The sequence below is a fragment of the Mirounga leonina genome, unplaced genomic scaffold (genome assembly GCF_011800145.1).
Source record: "Mirounga leonina isolate KUSES-001 unplaced genomic scaffold, KU_Mleo_1.0 Mir_115, whole genome shotgun sequence".
Classification (NCBI taxonomy): Eukaryota; Metazoa; Chordata; class Mammalia; order Carnivora; family Phocidae; genus Mirounga; species Mirounga leonina.
The window spans coordinates 74,365,879-74,393,075 of record NW_023270268.1 but is presented as its reverse complement, the minus strand read 5'-3'; the positions used below and the strand labels follow the sequence as shown (position 1 = coordinate 74,393,075).

At 45.9% G+C, this 27,197-nt stretch overlaps 1 protein-coding gene across 2 annotated transcripts; it reads right to left on the bottom strand.

The window, feature by feature from the left end:
• Positions 1-15,723: 15,723 nt before the first annotated feature.
• On the bottom strand, positions 15,724-26,971 carry ABCF3 (ATP binding cassette subfamily F member 3). Of its 2 annotated transcripts, none has more exons than XM_034999707.1 (21): positions 26,825-26,971; positions 26,449-26,596; positions 26,229-26,308; positions 25,672-25,718; positions 25,378-25,475; positions 25,154-25,276; positions 24,720-24,986; positions 24,324-24,404; positions 24,175-24,234; positions 24,020-24,076; positions 23,887-23,909; positions 23,728-23,783; positions 23,414-23,614; positions 23,245-23,321; positions 21,890-21,934; positions 21,680-21,812; positions 21,057-21,145; positions 20,873-20,964; positions 20,553-20,685; positions 20,339-20,426; positions 15,724-20,245 (listed from the first exon to the last, which is right to left on the bottom strand). In XM_034999707.1, exons 1-21 carry the CDS (start codon positions 26,895-26,897, stop codon positions 20,087-20,089), a joined length of 2,130 nt encoding a protein of 709 aa, XP_034855598.1. In that variant the 5' UTR covers positions 26,898-26,971; the 3' UTR covers positions 15,724-20,086. The 2 variants fall into 2 exon arrangements, with proteins under 2 accessions (XP_034855598.1, XP_034855599.1); XM_034999708.1 differs by having other exon boundaries at positions 25,672-25,751; positions 26,825-26,895.
• Between the last annotated feature and the right edge of the window lie 226 nt (positions 26,972-27,197).

Genomic DNA, 27,197 nt, shown 5'->3' with positions numbered 1-27,197 from the left:
ATATATATATATATATATATATATATATATATATATATATATATAATATGAATATAACAACAAAGTCTCAAAATATACTAAACAAGAGCTGGTTGACCAACAAGAAGAAATAAGTATAATAACAATTATAGTTAGAGATTTAATACATTCTCCTTGTAAATTGATAGATTTATTTTTTAAGGATTTATTTATTTATTTATTTGAGTGAGAGAGAGAGAGAGAGACAGGGAGCAGGGGGAAGTGCAGAGGCAGAGGGAGAGGGAGAGAGGGAATCTCCAGCAGACTTCCCACAGACCATGGAACCAGGCTTGATCGCATGACCCGAGGTCATGACCTGAGCCGAAGTGAAGAGTCGGAGGCTTAACCAATGGAGCTACCCAGGTGCCCCAAACTGATAGATTTTAAAAATAAAAAGAAGGAATATAAAAGACTTAAAATATATAAGTTTAGATACATTTATTTATTTAACAAACACTAGATCACACTTATTATTTGTCAGGCATGGTTCTAGTGCTTTACGAATATTAGCTTGTTTAATCCTGTAACAACTCTAAAAGGTAAATACTGTTATTATTCCCACTTAGTAAAGAATCTGAGGCATGGAAATTAAATAAGTTTCTCTGAGCTCATACTGTCATTAACGTATAGAGCAAGATCTGAAATTAGGCAATCTGACTCCAAAGCCTGTGCTCCGAACCATCATGTTATGCTTCATTCCACAAACAGGGAACACTCTCTTCATGTGCATTCAAAAGATTTACAAATACAAGTCATGTATTAGGTCACAAAAAAAGGCCAAAATTCATTCCAGTGTATCAATATTGTATGTTCCCTAACCACAATGCACTACAACTAAAAATAATACAAGGGAAATTTTAAAAATACAATAAATAACCACCATATGCCTTTTAGAATGGATAAAATCCCCAATTCCATATTATACAGCTATAAGAAAGAATGTGGTCTTGGGTGCCTGGGTGGCTCAGTCGGTTAAGCAGCTGACTCTTGATTTCAGCTCAGGTCATGATCCCAGGGTCCTGGGATGGAGCCCCACATCGGGCTCCCTGCTCAGCGGGGAGTCTGCTTCTCCCTCTGCACCTGCACCTCCCCCCCGGCTCGTGCTCCCCCCCATCAAAAATAAACACATAAAATCTTAAAAAAAAAAAAAAAGATGAGGTCTTGTCTTTTGTGACAACATGGATGGACCTAGAGGGTATCATGCTAAGTGAATTAAGTGAGACGGAGAAAGACAAATACCATATGATTCCATTCATAAAAGGAATGAAAAAAAAAACACACACACGGGGGTGCCTGGGTGGCTCAGTTAGTTAAGCATCTGCCTTGGGCTCAGGTCATGGTCCCAGGGTCCTGGGATCGAGCCACGCATCGGGCTTTCTGCTCAGCGGGAGGCCTGCCTCTCCCCCTCCCACTCCTCCTACTTGTGTTCCCTCTCTTGCTGTGTCTCTCTCTGTCAAATAAATAAATAAAATCTTAAAAAAACACACAAAAAAACCCACATGATAAACAAAAAGCAGAATCAGACATATAAATGCGGAAAACAAACTGATGATTGTCAGAGGCAGGTGGGGTGAGAGGCTGGGCAAAATGTGTGAAGAGGAGAGTTAGGGAATGAGTAAGTCACAGGAGTAATAGGCACATCATAAGGAATACAGCGGATGATACTGTGATAGTGATGTAATGGACAGATAGTAGCTACAGTTGCAGGGAACATAGCACAATGTTTAAACTTGTCAATCACTAAGTTGCATCCCCGCAAATAATGTAACATTGTGTGTCAACTACACTAACAAAACAAAACAAAAGACCTGAACTCCAGTTGCTGACAAGAATGTGAAACAGTAGGAATTCTCGCTGTTGGCAGGAATGTAAAATGGTACAGCCGCTTTGGAAGGCAAGTTGGTAGTTTTCTTACAAAGCTAAACAGTTTTACCCCACAATCCAGCAATCACATGCCTAGCTATTTACTCAGCTGATCCGAAAACTAATTAGTTGTTATTGCAACTAGTGAGAGAAATCAGCAAGGTAGCCAGATATAAGATCAATCTACAAAAATCAGAATATCTCTACATCATCTATAACCAACTAAAAAATGCAATAAAAAAGATGTCTTTCACAATAATGACAAAAACTATAAAGGATCTAGGAATTTACTTAACCAAGACTATATGAGACCTCAATGAAGAAAACTTTAAAACTCAAAGGACACAGGGGCACCTGGGTGGCTCAGTCGTTAAGCGTCTGCCTTTGGCTCAGGTCATGATCCCAGCGTCCTGGGATCGAGCCCCGCATCGAGCCCCGCATCGGGCTCCCCGCTCAGCGGGAAGCCTGCTTCTCCCTCTCCCTCTGCTTCTTCCCTCTGCTTATGCTCTCTTTCCCCCTCTCTCAAATAAACAAAATCTTAAAAAAAAAAAAAAAAAAAAACTCAAAGGACACAGAATGACTGTGAAAATAACTGGAAAGTTATTCCACTGTCTTGGAAGTAATGGCTTAGTAACTAACAATGTTAATTTTTTCCCCAGTTAATCTATACATCCAATGCAATCCCAATTGAAATCCATGAGGATTTTCCGAACCATAATAAACTTACTCCACTATTAATTAATTAATTAATTAAATTATTTTTATTTTTTTATTTTTTAAAGATTTTATTTATTTATTGGAGAGATACAGAGAGAGAGCTAGAGAGCACAAGTGAGGGAGAAGGAGAAGCAGGCTCCCCACAGAGCAGGGAGCCCGATGTGGGGCTTGATTCCAGGACCCTGGGATCATGACCTGAGCCGAAAGTAGACGCTCAACGACTGAGCCACCCAGGCGCCCCTAATTTAATTATTATTTTTTAAGTAGGCTTCACGCCCAACATGGGGCTTGAACTAACAACCTTGGAATTTAGAGTTGTGTGCCCCACCGACTGAACCAGCCAGGTGCCCCATTACTCCACTATTTATACAGAAAATAAAGTTTCCAACTTAGTAAAGTTGGTATACAGAAAGTAGATTAGGGGCACCTGGGTGGCTTAGTTGGTTAAGCGTCTGCCTTTAGCTCAGGTCATGACCAGGGTCCTGGGATGGAGCCCCATGTTGGGCTCCCTGCTCAGCAGGGAGTCTGCTTCTCCTTCTCCCTCTGCCTGCCATTCCCCCTGCTTGTGCTCACTCTCTCTCTTCCTCTGACAAATAAATAAATAAAATCTTTAATATATTTATTTATTTATTTTAAAAAAGAAAAATAATGTGACAGAAAATCTCTGTTACCTAGGGGTAGTGGGCAACAACTCAGACGCTTTATTGATTGATTGATTAAAAGATTTATTTATTTGAGAGAGAGTGAGAGGGAAAGAGAGAATCTCAAGCAGATTCCCCACTGAGCTCGCTGCTGGGCGCAGAGCCAGATGATGGGCTGGATCTCATGACCCTGAGATCATGACCTAAGCTAAAATCGAGAGTCTGAGCCACCCAGGCACCCCAAGAACCCACACCCTTTAAAAGAACAAATCATTTTTGCAAAACATTGATGATTTTGCTGTATTTATTTGTTATTTTTTATTTATTGAGTATAGTTGACACACAGAAACATTGATAATTTTGATTACATAAAGATTAAGTATTTCTTCTCCACAAAATACTAATTAATTACAAAGGGAAAAAATGCAATTTACAGCATAGCAACCTCCAGATACCACCTTAACCAAGTAATCAAAATTAACATCACCAGTAATGGGACAAATTGACATCACATGCCTCCTGATAAGACGCACTGAGAAGGCACAGCCTCACTCCTGTGATATTCCTGCCAAAAATAATAGCCTGAATCTAATCATAAGGAAACACCAGACTAACCCAAATTGAGGGACTTTTTACAAAATAATTGTCCTGTACTTTTCCAAAATGTTAAGGTCATGAAAGATGAAGAAAGACTGAAGAGTTGTTCCAGATTAAAGAGGCTAAAGAGAAAGGACAATTAAATGCAATGTGTGATCCTGGATCAAAAAAGTCTTGTTTTCTTTCTCTGTAAAGGAAATTGATGGTACAACTGGTAAATTTTGGATAAACTTTATCGATAATGATACTGTATCACTGTTTATTTCCTGATTTTGATAACTGTACTGTGGTTATGTAAGGAAAGTCCTTGTTTTTAGACAACAACATATTGGCGTATTTAGAAATAAAGGAACATCATGTTCACAACTTACTCTCATACAGTTTAGGAAAAAATTATACACATACATACACACAAATATACACAGAATGATAAAGCAAATGTGGCAACATGGTAACATTTGGGGAATCTGGCTGAGGGGAAGAGCAGAATGCTTTGTAACATTCTGCAACGTTTCTCCAAGTCTGAAATTATTTCAAAATAAAATTTTACAAAAATTAAGGATTTCTGTTTAGTGAAGGAGAAAGTTAATAGCTGGCACAATGAGAGAGAGTGTTTCTGTGCATATAAATTTATATGTTTACATGTTCATATGAATATAGATGAAGTTTGGAAAGATGTCTAAGAAACCAGTAACAATGGTTTCTTTATGGAAGAGGGGACTAGAATTGGGAGGGAGTGGGGGTATTAACTTTATTTGAATATACCACTACATTCTTCAACTTGTTCCAACACTCATGTATTACTTTTATATTTTAAAGATATTTTTAAAATTTGAAACAATCTCAAGTATACAGAAAATTTGCAGTACAAAGACCCTCCCCCCCTTGATTTAATGTGTATTTTCTACAAAGAGATTCTTCTACATAACTGTGGTACAACAATCAAAATAAGGAAATTAACTTGGTATATTTCTACCATCTGATCCTCAAACCCCAATCCAGTTGTCTAGTGTCCCAATAATGTCCTCTGTAATAATAATAATAATAATAATAATAATAATAGTATCCAGTTCAGATCATATGCTCCATTTTCTCATATCTCTGTAGTCTATTCTCTCTGGAATACTTCCTCAGTTTTTCCTTGACTATCATGACCTTGACATTTTGAAAGAGTACAGGATAGGGGGCCTGGGTGGCTCAGTTGGTTAAGCGTCCAACTCTTGGTTTTGGCTCAGGTCATGATCTCATGAGATCCAGCCCCGCGTGGGGCTGCATGCTCAGCGGGAAGTCTGCTTGAGATTCTCTCTCTCCCTTTTCCTCTGCCCCTCCACCCTGTGCTCTCGCTCCAAAATAAATAAATAAATAAATCTTAAGGAAAAAGAAGTATAGGATATTTATTCTGTAAAATGTCCCTCAGTTTGGGTTTGTCTGATGATTCCTCATGATTAGATTCCGGTTATGGCTCTTTGGCAGGAATATTGCAGAAGGGATGCTGTGTTCTTTTGACTGTATCCTATTAGGTGGCACAAAAGTCTGATTTTATATTACTGATGATGTTGGCTTTGATTACATGTTCAAAGTAGTGTCTGCTAGGCTTCTCTACTATAAAGTAACTCCTTTTTCTTTTATAATAAATGTTTTGGGTGGAAGTAGTTTGAAAATATGTAAGTATCTCATTCCTCACCAAATGTTTTTTTAAAAATATTTATTTATTTATTTATTTATTTGAGAGAGGGAGAAAGCACAAGCAGGGGGAGCAGCAGAGGGGAGGAAGAAGCAGACTCCCTGCTGAGCAGGGAGCCCGACATGGGGCTCGATCCCAGGACCCCCGGATCATGACCTGAGCCAAAGGCAGATGCTTAATAACTGAGCCACCCAGGTGTCCCTCTTCACCAAACTTTTAATTTATTCATGTGTTTATATATATCAGTATGGATTCATGGTTTTCTATTTTATACAGGGGTTATAATCTCTTACTATCATTATTTATGCTGATGCTAAAATCATCCCTAATTTGTCCAGTGGAAGTACTTTAAGCTGACTTTTGTGTCCTTCTTACATGTCCCAATCGTTCCTTCCTCATGTCTTTGCTTTCTTTTTTTTTTTTTAAAGATTTTATTTATTTTTATTTGAGAGAGAGAGAATGAGAGAGAGCGAGTACACGAGAGGGGGGAGGGTCAGAGGGAGAAGCAGACTCCCTGCCGAGCAGGGAGCCCGATGCGGGACTCGATCCAGGGACTCCAGGATCATGACCTGAGCCGAAGGCAGTCGCTTAACCAACTGAGCCACCCAGGCGCCCTGTCTTTGCTTTCTAGTACAAGATTTCTAGACTCATCTTGTATCTTTCCTCCCTCGGCCCAAGAACCAGCTTTTTCATGACAGAGCTCTGAGACTTTACAGTGGAGAATGGTATTTAGAAGCCAGGATTCAGGCACTGTGTGTGCTCACTGCAATTGAAATGGAGGTGTCATGTCTTTAAGGCCCTCTCAATAGCCAGAGCTGGGACAGAGCTACCTGCACACCTAAGTGTATTTATTTCCATATCTCTTTGTATTGAAAACCAGGAGTTCACAACAATAGCTCCAACTTTCATCCAGTATCACAATGTTTGTTCTAGTTTACTCTCTTTCCATATTGTCATATCCTTCTCCGACTGTGAGAAACCTGGCTCCTGTTTTCCCTAATATATTTATTCGTATTCTCAGTCCCCCTATTGCTGCCTCCGTCTTCCGTATCCGGATGCCCTTCTTACTCCACTTGGTCTCCAACACTCTGCATGTGTTGCCATCCTCCTGCCCCCTCAGCAAAGGCCCTCCCCACTCCAACCTTGTCCAACACCCTGTCCTGGTCTTCCCACCTCAAGAGTACCCTCCTTGCCCTGCTTGGGCTCTGATTCTCCACCCCAGCTGCACTCCCACCCCCATTGCTGCAGGTACACCGTCTTAACCCTGTTGAGTCTCTGATACCTGCCACGGGCTATTCCCATGCATGCATGTCCTCACCTCACTCAGGCGCTGTTGCTTCCCATGGGGCAACCTTCGTACACGGATGCCCTCCTCATCCTGTTCAGGTTCGGACATCTGCTCAGGATCACCGAGGTAGACCCCATCCTAGTGTGAACAACTACCGTGCTCTACCTCACTTAACAGCTTTAGGATTGAATTATTCAAGAAGGGAAGGGAAGAAGGGGCGCCTGGGTGGCTCAGTCATTAAGCGTCTGCCTTCGGCTCAGGTCATGATCCCAGGGCCCTGGGATCGAGTCCCGCATCGGGCTCCCGGCTCGGCAGGAAGCCTGCTTCTCCCTCTCCCACTACCCCCGCTTGTGTTCCCTCTCTTGCTGTCTCTCTCTGTGTCAAATAAATAAATAAAATCTTAAAAAAAAAAAAAGAAGGGAAGGAAAGGAGAGGACTTTTTTAACTTTTAAAAGTAGTCTGTATGATACTATAATGGTGGATATGTGTCATTATACATTTGCCAAGCCCGTAAAATGTACACCACCAAGAGTGAGCCTTAATGTAAACCAGGGACTTGCGGTGATAGTGACGTGTCAATATAGGTTCATTAATTTTAACAAATGTACCACTCCCATGGGGAGGATTAAAAATAGGGGAAAGCTAACATTTGTAGCAGCACGTGGTATATGGGAAATCTGTGTACCTTCCCCTCAATTTTGCTGTGAACCTAAAACTTCTCTAAACAATCAATCAATTTTTCAAAGGTTAGAATTTTACTTCTTGCAAGAAAAGCGTATGTTTACGCATTTATGCAGCATTACCTACAATAGCCAAATTATGGAAGCAGCCCAAGTGTCCACTGATAAATGAATGGATAGAATGTGAGGTGTGTATATATATACATATATACACATATACACACATGTATACATATATGTGTGTGTGTGTACACACACACCCTGGAATATTCTTCAGCCATAAAAATGAATGAAATCTTGCCATTTGCAATGACGTGGATGGAGCTAGATAGTGTGATGCTAAATGAAGTAAGTCAGTCAGAGAAAGACAAATACCATATGATTCCACTCATGTGGAATTTAAGAAACAATACAAGCAAAGAAAAAAAGAGGGAGAGAGAGACAAAGAGACAAACTCCTTTTTTTTTTTAATAAACTTTTTTTTTTTTAAAGATTTTATTTTATTCATTTGAGAGAGAGAGAATGAAAGACAGAGAGCATGAGAGGGAGGAGAGTCAGAGGGAGAAGCAGACTCCCCGCTGAGCAGGGAGCCCGATGCGGGACTCGATCCTGGGACTCCAGGATCATGACCTGAGCCAAAGGCAGTCGCTTAACCAACTGAGCCACCCAGGCGCCCCCAATAAACTCTTAACTATAGAGAACAAACTAATGGTTATCAGAGGGAGAGGGTGGGACAATGGGTGAAATAGATGAAGGGAATTAAGAGTACACTTTTTTTTAAATGATTTTATTTATTTGACAGAGAGAGAGCGAGAGCAGGAACACAAGCAGGGGCAGAGGGAAAGGGAGAAGCAGGCTCTCTTCTGAGCAGGGAGCCAGATGCGGCCGGATCCCAGGACCCTGGGATCATGACCTGAGCTGAAGGCAGATGCTTAATGACTGAGCCACCCAGGCGCCCCAAAAGTACACTTATTTAAAAAAGATTTAATTTATATATTTGTTTGTTTGTTGATTTATTTATTTAAGAGTGCAAGTGGGGAGGGGGAGGGACAAGCAGACTCTGTGCTGAGCACAAGAGCCTGTCACAGGGCTCCATCTGATGACCTTGAGATCGTGACCTGAGCTGAAACCAACAGTGGGATACTTAACCAACTGAGCCACCCAGGTGCCCCAAGAGTACACTTATCACGATGAGCACTGGGTAATGTATAGAATTGTTGTATCACTATATTGTACACCTGTAACTATTCTAACACTGTATGTTAACTACATGGAAATTAAAATAAAAAACAATAAAAAAAAGGATTTTACTTCCTACAAGAAAATTGCATCTCTATGATGTGTTGACTTATATACTATCATGGTGATTACTGGAGAATGGTTGTATGAGTAACTTGACATTTTACACTACTAATTCTATTAGAAAACCTTTTATAAACTGCAAAGAAAATGAAGAGAAATAAAAAACTGAGCCTTATCCTGTTGTAAATATTAAAACTATCACAAAATAGCAATTAAATATTACATTCGTCCTGATGGGAGTATGTAACACTGTAAATATTATCCTGGGGTGGGGATGAAGCACAGCAAATTAAGGGAGGGGAGCGGGATTCACAGGGTAGGCAGAATGTGGGGTACACATGAAACAAGATTGATTAACCTGAACCATGAAGATAATTGTTGAAGCTGGTAACGTGTACATGTGGTTCATTATTCTGTGTCTCTACTCTTGTATATGTTTGCAATTTTTCATAATAAATTGTTTAAAAGATCTACTGCAAAATAAAAGAACATAGGGCATCATTTTTTTAAGTTCAAGATCAAGCCTTGAAATGCACAATTAATATCATCACTAGCAACCTGGGTGATAGGGATGTCCAAATAAATGCTCTGGCATATTCTATGTCCCAGAGTTGCTGCACCAGCTGTTCCAACCAAAAGAACCACATATATCACCAAATCATGCAAATACTCCTACGGACTTGCTGGGATGCGGCCAGTGATGGGTAGCTAAGGAGAGAAGAATATTCCTTTCCACAAACCTTTTCTGAGATTGGTATTGTGTACCTGGCCCAATGCTGACCCTCCCTTGTCCTGCAGCTTGGACAGAATGGATGCTCCTTTCTTTTTCTCCTTCTTTTTAAAAAATTTTAAAAAAGATTTTATTTATTTGACAGAGAGAGACACAGCGAGAGAGGGAACACAAGCAGGGGGAGAAGCAGGCTTCCCGCTGAGCAGGGAGCCCGATGTGGGGCTCGATTCCAGGACCTTGGGATCATGACCTGAGCCAAAGGCAGACATTTGACTGAGCCACCCAGGCATCCCAGTGATGGCTCCTTTCAAGGCAGAGAACATATTCTGCCCTCTAATGGGTTGGATGCCAAGTGCCTTTGGAATCCAGGAGAAAGGGGAGATTATTTCAGGAGGAAGGCGTTTTTGTAAGTAAATAGATAGATAGATAAGGTTATTTTGAGATAGATTATGCTGCTTCCCTTCTTTCTTTTTCAGGAATTACCCTAATCTGTTTATTTTTCTGACACTGTCTACCTTGTACCATGTTCTGCAAGCTCAACTGTTCTCTGAGTGTGGGTAATTTTACCTTTTCTATACAGCTGAATGCATTTTGCTGCACAAAATTTGTCTATATTTCCACTGTCTCAGAAACTTAAAATCTCCAGTGCTCAATAGGCTTTAGGGAATACAATGCCAAGACAGAGATACACAGAGATAGAGAGCTGATCTTAAAATTCCCAGCATAATAAGTTCTCTAAACAAGATTTCTAAGATACTGTAGAAAAATAAAGCTACTGTATATACTAAGAAAAAAATTTCAGGAAAGTTAAAACGAAGTGTGAGTGAGATACTGAGTGCAGAGAGTTGTGGAGGTGATGAAAGATAGTTGGAAGACAGGCAGGCAGGGACAAGGGGCCCTGCCCTAAGAGGAAAACACCCTTAGGAGGATTTTACACCATCCTGGAAGGAGCCCTCCGGATGACAGGCGCAGGGAGGGTTCATCAGATGAAAACGGCCGCCAACAAGCCCATAAAAACCCCTAGACTTAGAAACTCCCTTGGCAATCCTCTCAGGTCCCCTCCCTCCTTGGGAGCTTTGTACTGTCACTTTATTATCGCTCAATAAACCTTGCTTTGCTGCCCACCACTCTGTCTGGTCTACCTCTTCACTCTTTGAAGCAGCGTGACCAAGAACTGTGGGCACCGATGAAGGAAAAAATCCTGTAACAGAGGTTCTTTAACGAATGACTACAGCCTTGATACATCCCTTCAGATTCTATAAAATTTCCTTGCTTCTTCTTCCTCTCTTGAGAGTCTTTAGCAGGTACACAAAAGAAAGTCTGGTCCAAATCGGTATGAATTAAGTTCTGATAATAGTGACCACCATTTATTTTGTACCTACTGTATGTAAAGCTCTGTATCAAGTGCTTTATACCCCTTATCTCATTTATTTATTAAAAAATATTTTAAAGATTTTATTTATTTGACAGAGAGAGAGAGACAGCGAGAGAGGGAACACAAGCAGGGGGAAGTGGGAGAGGGAGAAGCAGGCTTCCCGCTGAGCAGGGAGCCCGATGTGGGGCTCGATCCCAGGGCCCTGGGATCATGACTTGAGCCAAAGGCAGACGCTTAACAACTGAGCCACACAGGTGCCCCTGTTTTTATTAAAAGATTTAAAATATTTATTTATTTTGAGAGAGAGAGAGAGAACAGGGGGAGGGGCAGAGGGAGAGGGAGAGAGAATCTCAAGCAGACTCCCCACTGAGCAAGGAGCCCAATGCAGGGCTTGATCTCATGACCCTGAGATCATGACCTGAGCCAAAACCAAGAGTGAGACCCTTAACCAAATGAACCACCCAGATGCTCCCACATTATCTCATTTAATCATTATAGCTCTTTAGTGGAAATATTTCAATTCCTATATTACCAATTAAAAACTCAGAGGGGCGACTGGCTGGCTCTGTCAGTAAAGAGTGCGACTCTTGATCTTGGGGTCGTGAATTCCAGCCCCATGTCGCCTGTAGAGATTATAAAAAAACAAATTTAAAAAAAGTAAAAATAAAAATCAGATGGTGTGCACACAGATGTTTATTGTAGCATTTATCCATAATAGTGAAAATTTAGAAGCAACTCAAATGTCCAACAACAAAGAAAAGTTTAAGTAAGCTACGATACATCTGCTCAGTAGACTATTTTGTATCCATTAAAGTTTTTAATTATGAAAACTGTAATAGCAATTACAAAAAAGAGTTTTTGATATAAAAATAATGTTAACTTTATTTTTTTAAAGGTTTTATTTATTAGAGAGAGAGAAAGCACGACGGTGGGGAGGGGCAAAGGAAGAGGGAGAGGGAGAAGCAGACTCCCTGCTGAGTGGGGAGCCCACTTCGGGACTCGATTTCAGGACCCTGGGATCATGACCTGAGCCAAAGGCAGACGCTTCACTGACTGAGCCACCCAGGTGTCCCAATAATGTTAACTTTAAAGACAAATACAAAACAGCAAGGGTCCCATGACTGTAAAAATGCAATTATATGTAGTGTGTTCATGAATAAAGATCTGGCAAGATACAAATGAAATTTGTATGTAATGAAATTGTGAGTAATTTCCCCCTCGCTTTCAAATGCCCTTTGCTATGTTCCCTTCATAATAAAAAGGGCAGGGACTGGTCATTGGGAAGCATGGGCTGATATTGAAGAAGGGGAGCACTCGGAGGGAGCCACTGGGAGTTTGGCTGGGGTGAGCCCACTCTGTAAGGGGAGAACTAGAGTAGAAGTAAATGGGGTTGGTTGTGGTTAGCCTCCTGTGTCAACTTGGCTGGGCTAGAGTACCTGGTTATAATCAAACACTAATCCAGGGCGCCTGGGTGGCTCAGTCGTTAAGCGTCTGCCTTCAGCTCAGGTCATGGTCCCAGGGTCCTGGGATCGAGCCCCGCATCGGGCTCCCTGCTCAGTGGGAAGCCTGCTTCTCCCTCTCCCACTCCCCCTGCTTGTGTTCCCCCTCTCACTGTGTCTCTCTCTGTCAAATAAATAAAATCTTTAAAAAAAAAAAAAACCAAAACACTAATCAGTAAAGTGCCTCTAAATTTAAATAGGTCCATGTTAATGTGAAAAGAAAAAAGTGACATTCACATCACAGAGAATCTGAAAATGCAGGGAAAGCAGTGTATCTATTGTCTAAACCCTTAAGTTTTCTACAAGTTCCTAGCAGCTGGGCACTTGTGCTTTCATTCCTGTGACCCCGCCTTGAGAGAGGGAACACAAGCAGGGGCAGAGGGAGAGGGAGAAGCAGGCTTCCCACGGAGCAGGGAGCCCGATGCGGGGCTCGATCCCAGGACCCTGGGACCATGACCTGAGCCGAAGGCAGACGCCCAACAACTGAGCCACCCAGGCGCCCCAAGAGTTGTATGGTCTGAGCCAGCCAGGTGCCCCAGTCTTTTTAGTGAGTTTATGCAAATTATCCTCCCATCTTGTCCAAAGGAAAATTGTAGTCTGAGAAGTTAGAGAACTTGGACTGAGGCACTGAGCTGATAAATGGCAGGACCAGGTGGCAGCCAGCTCTGTCCCAGTCCCGGGCTCAGGCTTTGGCCACATCTTCCCTAATAGGCCAGCTTGGGGGAACGAGATCCTCAAGGGATCACTTCATGAACACAGAATCAAAATAAGGGGGGTGCCAGCATGATTAGAACTTTGATGGCACCAGGCTCTGATGGCCTGACCTGTTCATTTTTACAGGAAAGGGTCTCCTATTAGGAGCTCTGGCACTTAAAGCAGCCTCGAGGCCACCCTTCTGGCTGGTGCTGGGATAGACACTGTTGGTTGATACATCCCTCTTTTAGGAAGTTTAGACCAGCTAGTCTATATCCTCTCTCTGGTCCATTAGGAGCCGATCATTCAGTTTGATTCTCAGAAGGTAGCTTATGCCCTCGTTTCCAAGTTCTTGGGGGGGCCACCCTGGGGTTACCTCTATCAGCTGTTTTCAGTGGGGCTGTTTGGACCTGAGCTAGTTGCTCCCAGACAGGCCCTCCCTGACAAATAAGTAAATAAAATCTTTAAAAAAAAAAGTGTTTCTTTTCTTTTGGGGCCAGAATCAACTAACTTGGGTTGGCAACTGTGATTATTTAAGGCTGATCAGAAACTGCGATTAGTACCATATTATGTTTTTGATTAAATATTAATGGGAAAATTATTATTTAACAAATTAGGTTTGTTTCATATTATCTTTTGAAACATGGCAGTATGCCCCAGGAGGGCTGGCAGGCTGCTCAGATGTGGCCCTCCTCGGGCCCCAGTACTTGCTGAGGTCACCATGGCACAGAGCTGCTCCTCACCACCTCAGGTACTAAATATTAACGTGGTCGAGGCGCCTTGCTGTGCTAGAGTGGGTAGGCTGGAGCTCTGGGCTCACCGTGACCTCAGCACAAGCCCAGCTCAGAGCCTCACGAGCTGGCTGGACCTGAGCAAGTTTTCTTTTGCTTTTTGAATTTTTTCTAGGCCTCCATTTTCTCACTTATAAAGATAACCCATACCTCACTGTTTTGCTGTGAGAATTAGTCAATTCATGTAAAACACTTAGAACAATGCTTGGTACATAGTGCTCTGTATATTACTGTTAGATCAAGCCACAATCTCAGAAGAGACTCAGATCAAGCCACTTGCCAAGTCACTTAAACCAGATGTCAGTTTATTAATGTGTCATTAGAAATGCAGCTGACAGGAGACCTGAAAATCTAACTTTACTGGTCGGTACATCCTCTCTGGGTGAGAAAGGCCACACAAGCCAAGTCCCAAGCCAAGGAACCCAGACCAGGTAGAGTCTGCCTCTGCCCAGCAGGTCTGGGGACCCACTGAAAATGCTTGGTCTCTCATCCTTTCTCTTCTCCATTGCAGGATCCTGGCACTCTTGATTCCAATCACTTATTCTTCCTTGGCTAATTGTGCCTCATTCACCTGATAGTTCTTAAATGTTCCCCCAACCCTGACAGCAAACCACAATGAACAATCTCTTGAATGACTTCCACATCTCAACCATTGTTCATTTGTTCTTACAAATTTTACTCTAAGGTAACTCTACTTCCAAGTCCTGGGTGTGCCATACATCTGTTCTGACTATAGAGTTTGTGGAAGAAGAGGAGGAAGAAATCTTTGGGGGTAAGAGGTTCAGAATGACTATACTCAAAGGTCCCTAGCAGTCAAGAAAAACCTAGACTCCTCTACTGATGGAGAATTCCCAACTTGGAACAAAGTATTGAGTGATGGAACAGATTGAGTATAGAATATCCAGAAAGAATTAGAGTCTAGGGGCACGTGTGTGTATGTGTAGAAGAATCTGGAGGAAAAGTCTTTGCAGTGGGAGAGGAATCCAAGAAGGAGTCCTTTCTAGGCCTAAGGACACAAAGTTGGAGGTGTAGGTACCTGTCATTTTGGTTGAGGCACCATGACTAAATTCAGTGGTTTTCAGCCACAGGGCATCATAAATATCACCTCACTAAAAATCAGTAAAGCAGTGAAGGTCACAACAAATATTAATTATCATCATAATGGCTAACATTTATGGAACTAGTGGGCCCATGATGAGAGTTTTGCTTGTATTATCTGATTTAATATTCACAATAAACCTACAGTGTAAGGACCATTGCTGTTATCATTTTATAGATCAGGAAACTGAGGCACTGAGCAGCTTCACTTGCCAAGATGACATAGCCATTCAATGATAGAATCCAGACTCAAATGCAGTTCTTTCTGATTCCAGAGCTAGCTCCCTAATTTACAAGTTAAAACAAATCAGACTCACAGTCACTTACCCTCATCCCAGGTTCAAATACTTCCCTAAGAGGACAAAAGGGCTCCTGACCCTGGGCATGCTCAGGAAAATGTCACCCATTGTACAAAGAGCAGGAGAACAAAGCTGTGAACAGCTGATCTGGAGAGATGTGGCGAGGCTGGAAACCCACATATTTTGGTTCTCAGCCCCTCTCTGCATGAAAACAGGTATTTGAACCTGAACAAGACACCTTACATCTTTCTGCTTCACACCCCTGTTCTGTAAGATGGGAATAACTCAGCAAAAGCCATTTAACACAAGGTTAGTGGGAGGACAAGACCAAAAGAGAACATCTGTGAAGCATTCTTCAGGGTTAAAAATGCTGTAGCGTCGGTCGACATTCATGTACTCTAATTTAGGGTTTCAACGGTCTCTCTATATACAGTAAAGCAGAAATCACTTCCAAACCACCCATTTATTTAACATAAGGAAAACAGAAACCTAGAATTACTGACAGGGCATGACGTATACATATTATAATGGGCTTAAATTACACGGTGTTTTCTGCCCAACGGCATGCAAGTCAGCGGGTGCTGGGCGCTCTCGTGCCGCATTCCCGCGCACACGCTGACACCTGGCGCAGCAGACAAGGAGGGCTGTGGGGTGGCCCTCCTGCGGCGACATCCTGATGATGGCCCTGACCATGTGTGTGCTCATGTCTGATTCTTCATCTCCAGAGGAGACTCTAGGCTGCTGCCACATCAGTTCTCCCATGAAATGATACCCTTTGGGATCCATAGCACTTTATAGTTTATGAAAAAATTTATTCAGTTTGTACAAGACCTTGTTTCAATTAATCCATCCAACCACCCAAAGAAGCAGGCAGGACAAACTGCATTATGCCCATTTTATGGATAAGGAGAATTTACTCGGAGAGGTTGACTTGCCCAAGATGCCCTCAGTGGTAGAGCTGGGCTAACGGACCCCGCGTGAGACTCTTCGCTGTACTGTGTGTTTTCAGACCACTTAACGATTCCCTGAGCACCTAGCATGTCAGGCCCTGTGCCAGGTACTCCCGTTCATCAGCTTGCGCTCCTGAGAGAAGCTTGTTCAAACCTCACCCCTCTCCTGCCCCTTGCAATGACTGATGAGTTTTAAGTGTTGGAATTACGAACTGGACCGTTCAGCCTGTCACAGCAGGAGCTAACTGGCAGCTTAAGAGCTGAGGTCTGGAGCCAGCCTGGCCTGAATCCCAGCCCTGACACCCACTGTCAACTCTGGTTCCTTATCTGTAAAATGGGGATAATAACTTTGCCAGTTTGTAGGGTTGTGAGGACTGATTTAGGGCAAGTAAAGCACTTACAATGGTACCTGTTACAAAAGACCCCAATAAATAGTAACCGTTAGTATTTCCTTAGCATTGTGTGGAAAGGAACAAGGGGAGGTTCAAAAGGATCCCTTTTTAACCTTAGTGTCGTAAAGCTTTCATTTCATTTCACTTATTTCAAGACTCAGGCCCAGAAAAAGGAGCCCTCCCTCGTTTGGGCAGAACTCAAAACCTCTTGCTCAGTCTGCACACCACCCTCCCTGGTCTCACCTCCGCCTCCATCATCTTGACCCCATGTCTTTAGGCCTGGACTTTGGTCATGGCCTCCCTGCTGGTCTCCTTGCCTCTGCTCTCTCCTCCTCCAATGCTGTTGTCTACTTTTTCTCACATCAGTGTTCCCCAAATATTCACTTACCAAGCATTTTAATTGAGCTTGGAAGATGCATAGAAGATGCAAAAACGAGCAAGCCATTCAGGGATATCAAGGCAACCTGGAAACTACGATCTTAATAATAACCGCATGCAGCTTGTCATGGGGGCAGCACAGTCCTGGGAAACCCACCCGAAGGAGCGTGGGGTTGAAGCAGAGTCCATTGCTCCGGGTTTGAAAAACCCTCCCAGCCCTGCAGTCGGGTGATGAACCTACCCTGCCAGCCCACCTGGCACCTCCTGGAGGCTGTCATCGAGTCTGCATGCTCAGGCTGATGCACAGCCACGGTGCTCTGACGCTAGCGGGGCGTTGTTTGGTTTCTATCTGTGGGTGGACCCGACCAGGCCTGGGGAGGAGCTCCTAGCAGGATGTTCTGTTCCAAAATGACAGATCTGGCTGGGGCATGGCCAGACAGGGTAAGAGGCACCTTCTCTCCTATTCTGTGCTAAAATTTACCTGGAAACAAGTGAGAGCTTAGTAGAATGTCTACATCGAGCAAATCTCAAGACAGTTAAGATCACACCGGAATAAATAATTCTGTGACTGGCATCTTTGAACGGCATGCAGATTGGTATAGAGACCCATCGCACCCCGGTCCACTGGGAACCGGCCAGGTTGTCTGAGAAGGCATTGAGTGTGGGAAGGCCAGCAGAAGCAGGGAGGCCAGGATCTCAATGAAGAGCCTGCAGACTGAGGCCTTTCAACCCCGCCAGCTTGGGGTTGGTTTAAAGACCTCACGTGGGCAGGGCAGCTCCAGCACCAGCAGCTGTGGAAGGATCAGCTTCCCAGTGGTTGGGGTTAGATAGGCTCTCCACAGCATGAAAGGGGCGGCTGCCATGATGGGCTACCTGGGATGATCAAGAGCAGTCTTCTGTGTCACCTGCCTCTCTCCTCCCTGCCCTGTGCTCTCTACGATGGAGCTGCGTGACTTTGCCCACCTTCTCCATCCCTCAAGACAACCATCTTCTGCCAACTCCCCTTCCCTAATTTCCAGAAGTTCACTTTTTACTTACTGTAGGGTCTTTCTCAGCTGCTGCAACTCATTCATCCTACCTTTCTGAAGTCCTGCAGCATAGGCTTATATTGTCATATATAAAAGCTCTTCATGTTTCTTTCATGGAATCATAAAATTGGAAGCCAACCCGGAGGCTATCTAGTGCTCCTCCTACCGGAGAGCCCTTCTCCAGAGCCTGGCAAGGCTGAACAGTCTGAGATGGGGATTCACTCTCAGAAAGCAGCCTGAGCTATTTAAAAAGTTTTCCTTCCTTTGAGCCCAAACTGGTCTACCTCTGGAGTCACTCAAGAGAAAATTTACCTCTTTTCTCAAATAATAGTCTTCAAATCATAGACTGGTCGCCCAAGAATCACTTTCTGAGTGCTTATGTATTATGTGCTTGCCAGCTAATCCTCACAACAATCCTATAAAGAAAAACCAAGGAGGCAGGTGTTCAAAAAGGTTCAGCGATTTGCTGTGGTTACCCAGCTAATGCTGGTGGTTCCCTCTATGACTAGTGATGTTGCTGGGACTTGATCTCAGGCCCAGCTCCAATGCCTGTGCTCTCTGTACACAAAGCCACCTCCAAAGAAGCAGACTCTGTGTCACAGAACCCTTCCACTGCATTTTTACTGACTGAGGAGTTGAAGACTCCTACAGGGATTCACAAGTTACTGAGGGGTGAAAGGGCTGAGAGCCTGGCAAACAGGCAGGCACGGAGCCCACCCCAGATGGCCCCCGACTGGCCCACCTGCAGGCCTGAGGTTGGGAGTTTGGTGGGGGCTGTGAGAAGGCTCTCAGGACTTTGAGGGTGCGCATGGCCACAGACATGGGAGAGGGAGGGAGGTTGAGGAGGCTGGCCGACGAGTGGCCCTTTGGCCAGCTTCCTGTGTCCATCAGCACCTGCTCTGTAGTTAACAGAGCCTTCCTGTCTTTATTCTCCTTTCCTCCAAAACAGGTTCTTTCCCCCAGCTACCTACACACCACGATAGCCTCAGAGGCTAAGAATCCTAGGTTGAGCTCTGTGACTACAATTCTCCATGAGGCCAGCCAGTTCCTTCTGCAGACTCTGGTTTCTCCGTTATCTTTCAGAAACGCAAGGTTCCTATTTTAGTGCCTCCTACAACTACATAGAGCAGCTGAGTCCTCAAGAAACAATTTGATAAGCCATACTACCTCTGTTAAACATCTCCTCTCCGAGATCACTTCATTTGAAAACAAAGTGCTGTTTCTTCCCACTCGACCCCATTCTCAATTCCCTACTTCCTAGGCCCCTACCTATGTGGTTCGAGGGAAAATAAAGAACATGAAACCACCCAAGCAAAATGGGGACAAAGTTAGTTTCTTGATTTCTCTTCAGCTCCATCTGAGGGTCTAGATCAGAGAAGCAGGGTGAGCCTAAGTCAGAGACCACTGGACTAAGCAGTTGACAAAACATGTTGGAGACCAGCTTACAGCATCAGTTCACTCCCACAAGCAGTGGGGCTGAGGCAGCAGAACCCAAGCCCCCTTCAGCTAAGGCTGAGCCTGGGCTATGGGGAACAGCACCCCAGTGATGTACTACGTTGCCCTTCGGCCCACCTGAAGTCAGGCAGGTGACCTCTGAGGCCCAGCGGCTTTAATGACGTCTCCTTCCAGAGACTCGTTCTGCCATGGCTTCATCTGCATGACTGATAAAAGTGTTATAAAAACCCCAAACCACAGAGCCCACACCCCCTAACAGTGGACAAGTCCTGCAGTCCTGCCAGGGAGCAGCAGAGAGGAGGCCAGGGAGATGCAGGGGGAGATTTAATTTACACAGCAGCCACTTGGGGCCCAGTCAGAGCCAGGGCAGTGGGGGGATCTATAGCCAGAGGGCACCTCCCACCCCTTCCCTTGAAGACCAGTCCTCACAGACACTTAGATGCGGCTCCCTGGGTTGTGCAGAGGATGCTCCAGTCAAAAGGAGATTCGGAGATAAGGCTGTCCCCAAAGTCGGGGGAAGTCCGTGGCCTGGAGATGGTTGCCTACATGGTGGCCCAGGGGTCTGAGAGACCAGTCCACGTCCTGGGCACAGTCCTCAGCCTGTGGCCCTAGAGGAAGCCCTCACGGCGGAACTGTTCCTGGAGAAGGGCGCGGTATTGGTCAAACCCGCCCTCGACCCGGGTGACGCCGCCGCCTTCGCACACCCACAACTCCCGGCACACCAACCGGATGAAGCGCTCATCGTGGGACACCAAAATCACACCGCCCTGAAAGAGAGGAGAGCGGGAGGCACTCAGGTTGGGGGGGCCTCAGGGGTGCTGAGGCTTGGGGAGGAGTGGGCAGCCGGAAGGCACACTCACCCTGAAATTATTGAGAGCACGGCCCAGAGCCTCAATCGTCTCCATATCCAGGTGGTTTGTGGGTTCATCCAGAATGTAGAAGTTGGGGCTGGAAGGCAGTACCCAGGGAGGCAGGCAGTTATGGGGGTTGGGAGAAAATGAACTCCCCTGATACGAAGACAAGACAAACATTTCCTACTAGGCAAGATGGGGAGAGGAGAAGGCAAGAACTCACCAGGGCATGGTCATCTGAGCAAAGGCTACCCGGCTCTTCTGGCCTCCAGACAAGCTGGCAACAGGGCGCACGGCCAGTTCTCCAGAGACGCCATACCGGCCCAGCTGGTGACGGTACTCCTCCTCAGGCCGCCCTGGAACAGGCCTCACCCCATCAAGTGGGTTCTTGACCCGACTCCCTCCCTTCACCCTCCCCTCAGCCTTACCTCCAAGTGCCCATGTCCTTATCCCTAGACTCAGGGCTCGCCGCTCAGCACCCCACCCCAAGGTAGGCCTAGCTGTAGGGGTCACCTCTTTTCTCGACCCAAATCCCTACGGTACCGGGAAACTTGCGGGCCAGCAGTTCCACAGCACTGACACTCAGGTCCAGCTGCTCCACGTGGTGCTGGCTGAAGTAGCCGATCTTCAGATTCCTACAGGCAGAAAGAGAGGGGGAAAGATGGGGTGGGAGGCGATGCCCATAGAGGAGTGTAGCTACACAGTCGTTGGGGACCGAGGGCTTTACCTGTGAGCATGTCTGATGCCCCGAACAGGTGCCAGGTCCCCCATAAGCAGCTTCAGCATGGTCGACTTCCCAGCCCCGTTCTCCCCAACCTGTCCAAAGAACCATGAGAATGCTGGAGAGCGGCCATGTGCAGAACACAGAAGCAAAGGAGAGGAGAACTGGCTCTGACCAATGACTCCAACAACTAAAAAAAAATATTAAGAAGCTAGACATAAAGATGAAGGAACTAGTAAAAATGTAAAGGGAATTGACAGCTAAATACCTACTAAGTGCAGGGGACTGAATCCTCCCAGTAACCGAGTGGTAGCTGCTATCTCCACTTAGTGACCAAGCTAGCAATTGGCAGAGTCAAGACCTGAAATCTGACCCTGATTTCTCCCTATTCCGTGGTTTGAGAAAACTCAGATCTGAGACTAGGAAGATAAAGTCTTGCCCTACATATTCATAAAATACCACCAAACAGGTTTTCTATCTCTGCAGGGAAGTAGAGCAAAGTCCTTGGCCCAGGCCAACTCCTGCTCCTGCACACCACTTCCCTTTGCAGCTGAGGATCTGGGCCAAGCCGCACCATGTGCTGGGATGGGAGAGTCCCAGCTCACGAAACAGAGAAACAGCAACCATACCACACAAATGCGGGACTCGAGATCAGCAGAGACGGAGAGATGGCTGAAGATGATGTGCTTAGGATCATAGTAGAAATCCACCTCATCTAGTTGCAGAATTGGCGGTGAGAACTTCTCAAATCCATCAGGGAACCTGCAGGAGGTGGTCGTGAGGAACATGGGAGCAGCCAGAAACACGAGCTCCCACCAGCCTCTCGGCCCAGCACTCACTTCATCACCACCTCCAACTCCTTGTCCACAGGTTTCAGCTCTGGCCTGAGGAGAGAGGGGGCAGACTAAATTTATGGCTTTATTTATTTTATTATTTTTAAAGATTTTATTTATTTGACAGAGAGAGACACAGCGAGAGGGAACACAAGCAGGGGGAGTGGGAGAGGGAGAAGCAGGCTTCCCACCGAGCAGGGAGCCGGATGTGGGGCTCAATCCCAGGACCCTGGGACCATGACTTGAGCCGAAGGCAGATGCTTAATGACTGAGCCACCCAGGCACCCCTAAATTTATGGCTTTAAAACTAACTTTGTTTGTTCTTATTATACAAGTAATATATATTCAGAGAAAACTTAGAGAAGGCTTGTACTCCCACCATCCAAACTACATCCTTATTTTAGAATACCTTCTTCTAGTTCACTATATGCTGAAAAAATAGGGTTATCCTTTTTGTAGGTTTTTGGCCTACCAGTTAAGATACCGTGATAAGTATTTCAATGTCACAAAAACCTAAGCCTTTGATTTTAGGCTCGCCTCCCTGCCCTCCTCCAACCAGCACCTCTAGGAAGGTTGCTTTAAGATTAAGCCCCCAATGTTCAACATCATTAGTCATTAAAGAAACGCAAATCAAAACCACCGTGAAATATCACTCACGCCCACTAGGCTGGCTAAAATTAAAAAGACAGATAATAAGTGTTGGCAAGGATGCAGAGAAATTGGAACCCTTGTATATTGCTGGTAGAAAAATAAAATGGTATGGCTGCTTTAGAGAACAGTTTGGCAGTTCCTCAAAATGTTAAACATAGAATTAATTATCTTGTAACCCAGCAATTCCACTCTGAGGTATATACCCCGGAGAATAGAAAACATATGTCCATATGAAAACTTGTACACAAATGTTCATAGCACTGTTATTCATAAGAGCCAAAAAAAAGGAAACTTCCAATATCTCTTGACTGATGAAGCAATGCACAAAATGCTGTATATCCTTACAATGAAATACTATCTGACCATAGAAAGGAAGTACCAATACGTGCTACAGCATGAAAGAACCTCGAAAACGTTATGCTAGGTGAAATAAGCCAGGCCCAAAACATCACATATTATAGGGTTCCATTTATATGAAATGTCCAGAATAAGCAAAGAGATTAGAGAAAGTAAATTAGTGGTTACGTAGGCCTGTGGGGAAGCAAGACTAACAGCAGTGTAAAATGCTCTGCTTTCCTGTTGGAGAGGAAACTAAAGCTGGTTTCTAGAAAAGGGGAGATCTAGAATGGGAGGGTAAGGGGTGGACCGCAAAGTGAGGGAAGAAATTAAGAGACTAGGAGTCAGGGCCCGGTCAAGGGCACTGTACTCACAGCTTCTCCAGCATCTTAAGTTTACTCTGCACTTGAGAGGCTCTGTTGGCATTGTAGCGAAATCGGTCAATGAAAACCTGTGGGCGGACGAGCGTCAGCACTGGTCAGGTTCCCTCACTCCGGCCAACTCCAATGCCCACGGGATGGGCCCCCCAGCCTGTCCCCACACCTGGATATGCTGGCGGTACTGCTGCTGTGCCTCGTACTCCCGCTGCTGATTGAGCAGCCGCTCCTGCTTGCTCTTGATGAAGGTCTCAAAGTCTCCCCGGTAGCCATCTAGTCGCTGGCTGTGCAGGTGGATGATGTCTGTGGCTATGGCATTCAGGAAGTTGCGGTCGTGGGAGACGACCAGGATTGTAGAGGGCCATGTCTGAGGGGTCACAGGATGCAGGCCCAGTTTGGGAGAGCAGTCAGCTTCCAGCCCCCCGGGTGTCTTAGAGGCAGACCTTCCCTAGACCTACTCTAACACCTATAGGCACTCACTTGCAGGTAATTCTCCAGCCACAGGATGGCCCTTACATCCAGCATGTTTGTGGGTTCTGGAAAAGTGGGGGAGGATACATTTGGGATTAAAGTGCTATAGAACCTGGATGTTGCCATCCTTCCCCACCGCAAAGTCAGGGTGCCCCCTTTCAAACTCACCATCTAGCAGCAGAAGATCTGGCCTATAGAAAAGAAGAATGTAAGCCTTGAGGTTTTAGGTCAGCAGCTCATGACTTCCCACGAGCCAAGGCCCATCCTCCACAGTATCCATACACTGACCCAGGAGACTCACCTAGCAAACAGAGCCCGGGCCAGGGCCAGCCTCATCCTCCAGCCACCTGAGAACTCCCTAAAGAAACGGAGATCACATCAGGGGTAGGTGTTCACCAGAATAGGCAGAGGCAAAGCCAACAGTGTTCACAGCCAAGAATGGCAAGGGCCACTCACCGGGTGGGCTGCTGCTGCATTTTAGGGGTAAAGCCAAGCCCAGCAAGAATGACTGATGCCCTAGAAATGAAGAAATGGAAGAACTTGGTTGAAACAGATAACAGAAGGGAAAGGTGAAATCTGAAGGAGGGAAGGGGAATTTTAAATACCTGGCAGGTGCCTTGTCAGCCTCAATCTCCTCCAGTTTGGCATATATTTCCGCCAGCTGTGCAGCTTCTGAGCCCTCAGCCCTGGAGTGGGAATGGAGGAAGAGCGCTCAGCCTGACTGGGGGCAGTCTAGGGAGAATGCCCTGGACGCTACGCAGTTGGAGAGCAGGCCACTGACTGCCTTGTTGCCAGGACAGGAATGAACTACAGGAAGCACCTGCTCAAGTCAGGGAGGCCAGTGGGCACTGTGGAAGGAACAGGGCTTTACAGCTCACCAGCGCCAGGATCTAAGCTCTGCTGCTCACTAGGATGAGCGTGCAAGTTATGGATCGTGGCAGTACAACACGCACTCTCTGAAGAACCGTGGCTGCTGGTTATTCCCCATCTGGAGCCCTTACCTGCCAGTGGCAATCTGGGCACTGAGCTTCCGCTCCCTCTGCAGAAGGTCCTCTCTCATGGTGTCACTCTCTAGCACACTCTGCAGGGCAGGGGTGTCATCTCCAGCAACCTCCTGCTCCACGTGCAGCAGGGAAATGTGGGCTGGAACTCGCAGGCTCCGAGTGGCCAACATCTTCAGGAGTGTCGTCTTCCCCAGCCCATTTCGACCCACCAGCCCATAGCGGCGGCCCCACGCCAGGTTCACATCTGCTCCAGCCAGTAGTACCCTGCAGGGGTAGTAGGAAGAAGACAAAGGGTGCTGCTCCAGAGACAAGTATACAGCAAATTGAACCTCAAAAAACCTAATGTTATTTTAAGCCCCATTTCATCTATCCAAATTCTCCTTTAATTGGAAAAAGAAAAACGTAACCCCTCCCCACTGCCACTCCCTCACCTATCACCAAAAGACACATCAAAGTTCTCAATTCGCACATCATATGATTTGTTCTTGCCAGATGATTCCAACCGACTCTCTTTTCTGCTGCCTGCCTGGCTGGCTGATGCCTCTTCCAAGACCCTTTCAAAGGGAGAAATGAATGGTTTTTAGCATTCCCGGCCACCCTTCCATCCCAATAGAGATTGCTCTATTCTCTTCTCAGCCCTTCTTGCTAGACTCACAGAGGAGTGCTGGTCTTGAGTGTGTCCTTCTCTGAGCGCTTCTCCTGCTTTGCCTTCAGTCGAGCCTCAGCCTTCTCTAGCTTCTTTGCATTCACTGTCTAAAGGTCCAAACACAACCATTTCAGCCTAGGTTGCAGGCTCAGAAAGGAGCCCCAGAAAGAACATCTTAAGTTACCCTGCTTTCAACAAAACACATAATCAGAAACCCCTGGAAAAAATCCTCCAATATTTAAAGATAGTCAACTTCCACCCCAACCACAGACACAGACCCCTCCCTTTCTTCCTCCTCCTCACCGAGGACTGTTCCCTCTTTAGCAGTCCTGGAAGTTTGGTGCCACAGTCTGTAAGCGATAAGAAAAGCAGTCACCTTCTCCCTGAGGGAAGGGAAACTAACATTTTGAGTAACTAGTATGAACCAGACACAGACATAGACATTTAAAGGAAAGCCTTACAATCCCAGAAATAGCTATCATCCTCCCCATATTTCAACCAAAAACAAACCAAAAAAAAACACTTCCCAGATTAAGAATAGAGACTGAGGCAGATAAGCAACTCCTACAAGCTCATGCAGTTGATTAGAAAGTCACAAAATTGGTAAGTAAACCTAAGTGTCCAGCCCCAAGGCCCATAAGCTTCCTACCCTACCTAAGAGCTTGGAAAACTCTCCAACCCTACTCCCTTCATCAGTGGCCTCTTTTGCCCTCAGTAAAGACATCAACTAGCTTCTACATCCTCGTTCTGTTGGAAAGGGGTACCAGGAGTCCTGGGCTCCAGGGGAAGGCTGGCTGGGTGGGGGATGGAGGCTGAGACAAGGGCAGAGAGCAGCTAGTTCAATCTTCCCTCACTCTCACCGTAGTTTTCTGTTATCTTTGACAACTGGATGGGGGCGTCTAGTAGCACCTGGCTGTTTCCCTGGGTCTGTGGCTCATCCCTTTAGGGTAGGAACAGAAAGCGCAGAGTTAGGAATTGAGTTAAAAGCTCTACAGCCATCAGACCTTCTTCCCTTACGTCTTGTCTCCTTACCGTCCGCCCTCCCATCGCCCCCACGAATCCCCCTACCCTGGCACGTACAGGCGCAGAGTGTTGTACATGCGCTGGCACACAGCCCTGATGCCCGCGTCATCCTTGCTGTCCCCGGACACCTCCTGCAACAGTTCCCCCACCGCTTCCACCAGGTCATCCACAGACTCGAAGTCCGCGCTGCCGCTGTGCAAGACGCCTGGGCCGGGCGTGGCAGGTCGAGGAAGATACCGGGTAGGGTAGACACACAAGCCGTTTTAGTCCCCGAAACACGGCCCCACTCCGCGCTCCAGACCTAACCTGCCCTCGGGACAAGAGGTCACGCAGAGGAGAGGCCTAGCAGCGGTCCCGGCACTGCCCTCCCTTAGTCTTTCTCCCAATGACTTCCATTTTGGCCTCCCCAGCGCGCAGATTGGGTTCGGCTCACCCGTCACGTAGTCGAAGACCTGTCCGTCAATTTCGGGGAACTCGCTCCGCAGGATCTCAGCGCAAGTCGCCATGTTCCAGTCGGGCTCCCGTCCGCGCAGGCGCCGTTAGGCGGCAGCCAAGACGCGCCTCCTGCCGGTCTCCCAAAAGCTCGCCCCTCCTTCCAAGGCGCATGCGTAGTGGTGATGTAAGAAAGGCGCGGAGTGCCCGGAACCCGGTGGACCGGGTGAACGGGGCTGGAGGAATCGTGCGCAAGCGCCGCTCAGAGCCTACGCTCGAGCTGCTCTCTGCGCTTGCGCAACGCCGTTTCCGCGGAAAAACTAGCCACATGTGCGATTCTCGCTGCCTTTTGGGAGGTGGCGCTCCGAAAGGCG

What these genes read in the sequence shown, in the direction of transcription:
- ABCF3 (XM_034999707.1), bottom strand. Translation starts at nt 26,897, where the DNA reads ATGGCGACTTGCGCTGAGATCCTGCGGAGCGAGTTCCCCGAAATTGAC. An exon ending in CTCAAGACCAGCACTCCTCT is followed by an intron (nt 25,277 to 25,377) that starts GTGAGTCTAGCA and finishes TCCCTTTGAAAG; the next exon opens with GGTCTTGGAAGAGGCATCAG. An exon ending in CTTAAGATGCTGGAGAAGCT is followed by an intron (nt 21,935 to 23,244) that starts GTGAGTACAGTG and finishes CTCTCTCCTCAG; the next exon opens with GCCAGAGCTGAAACCTGTGG.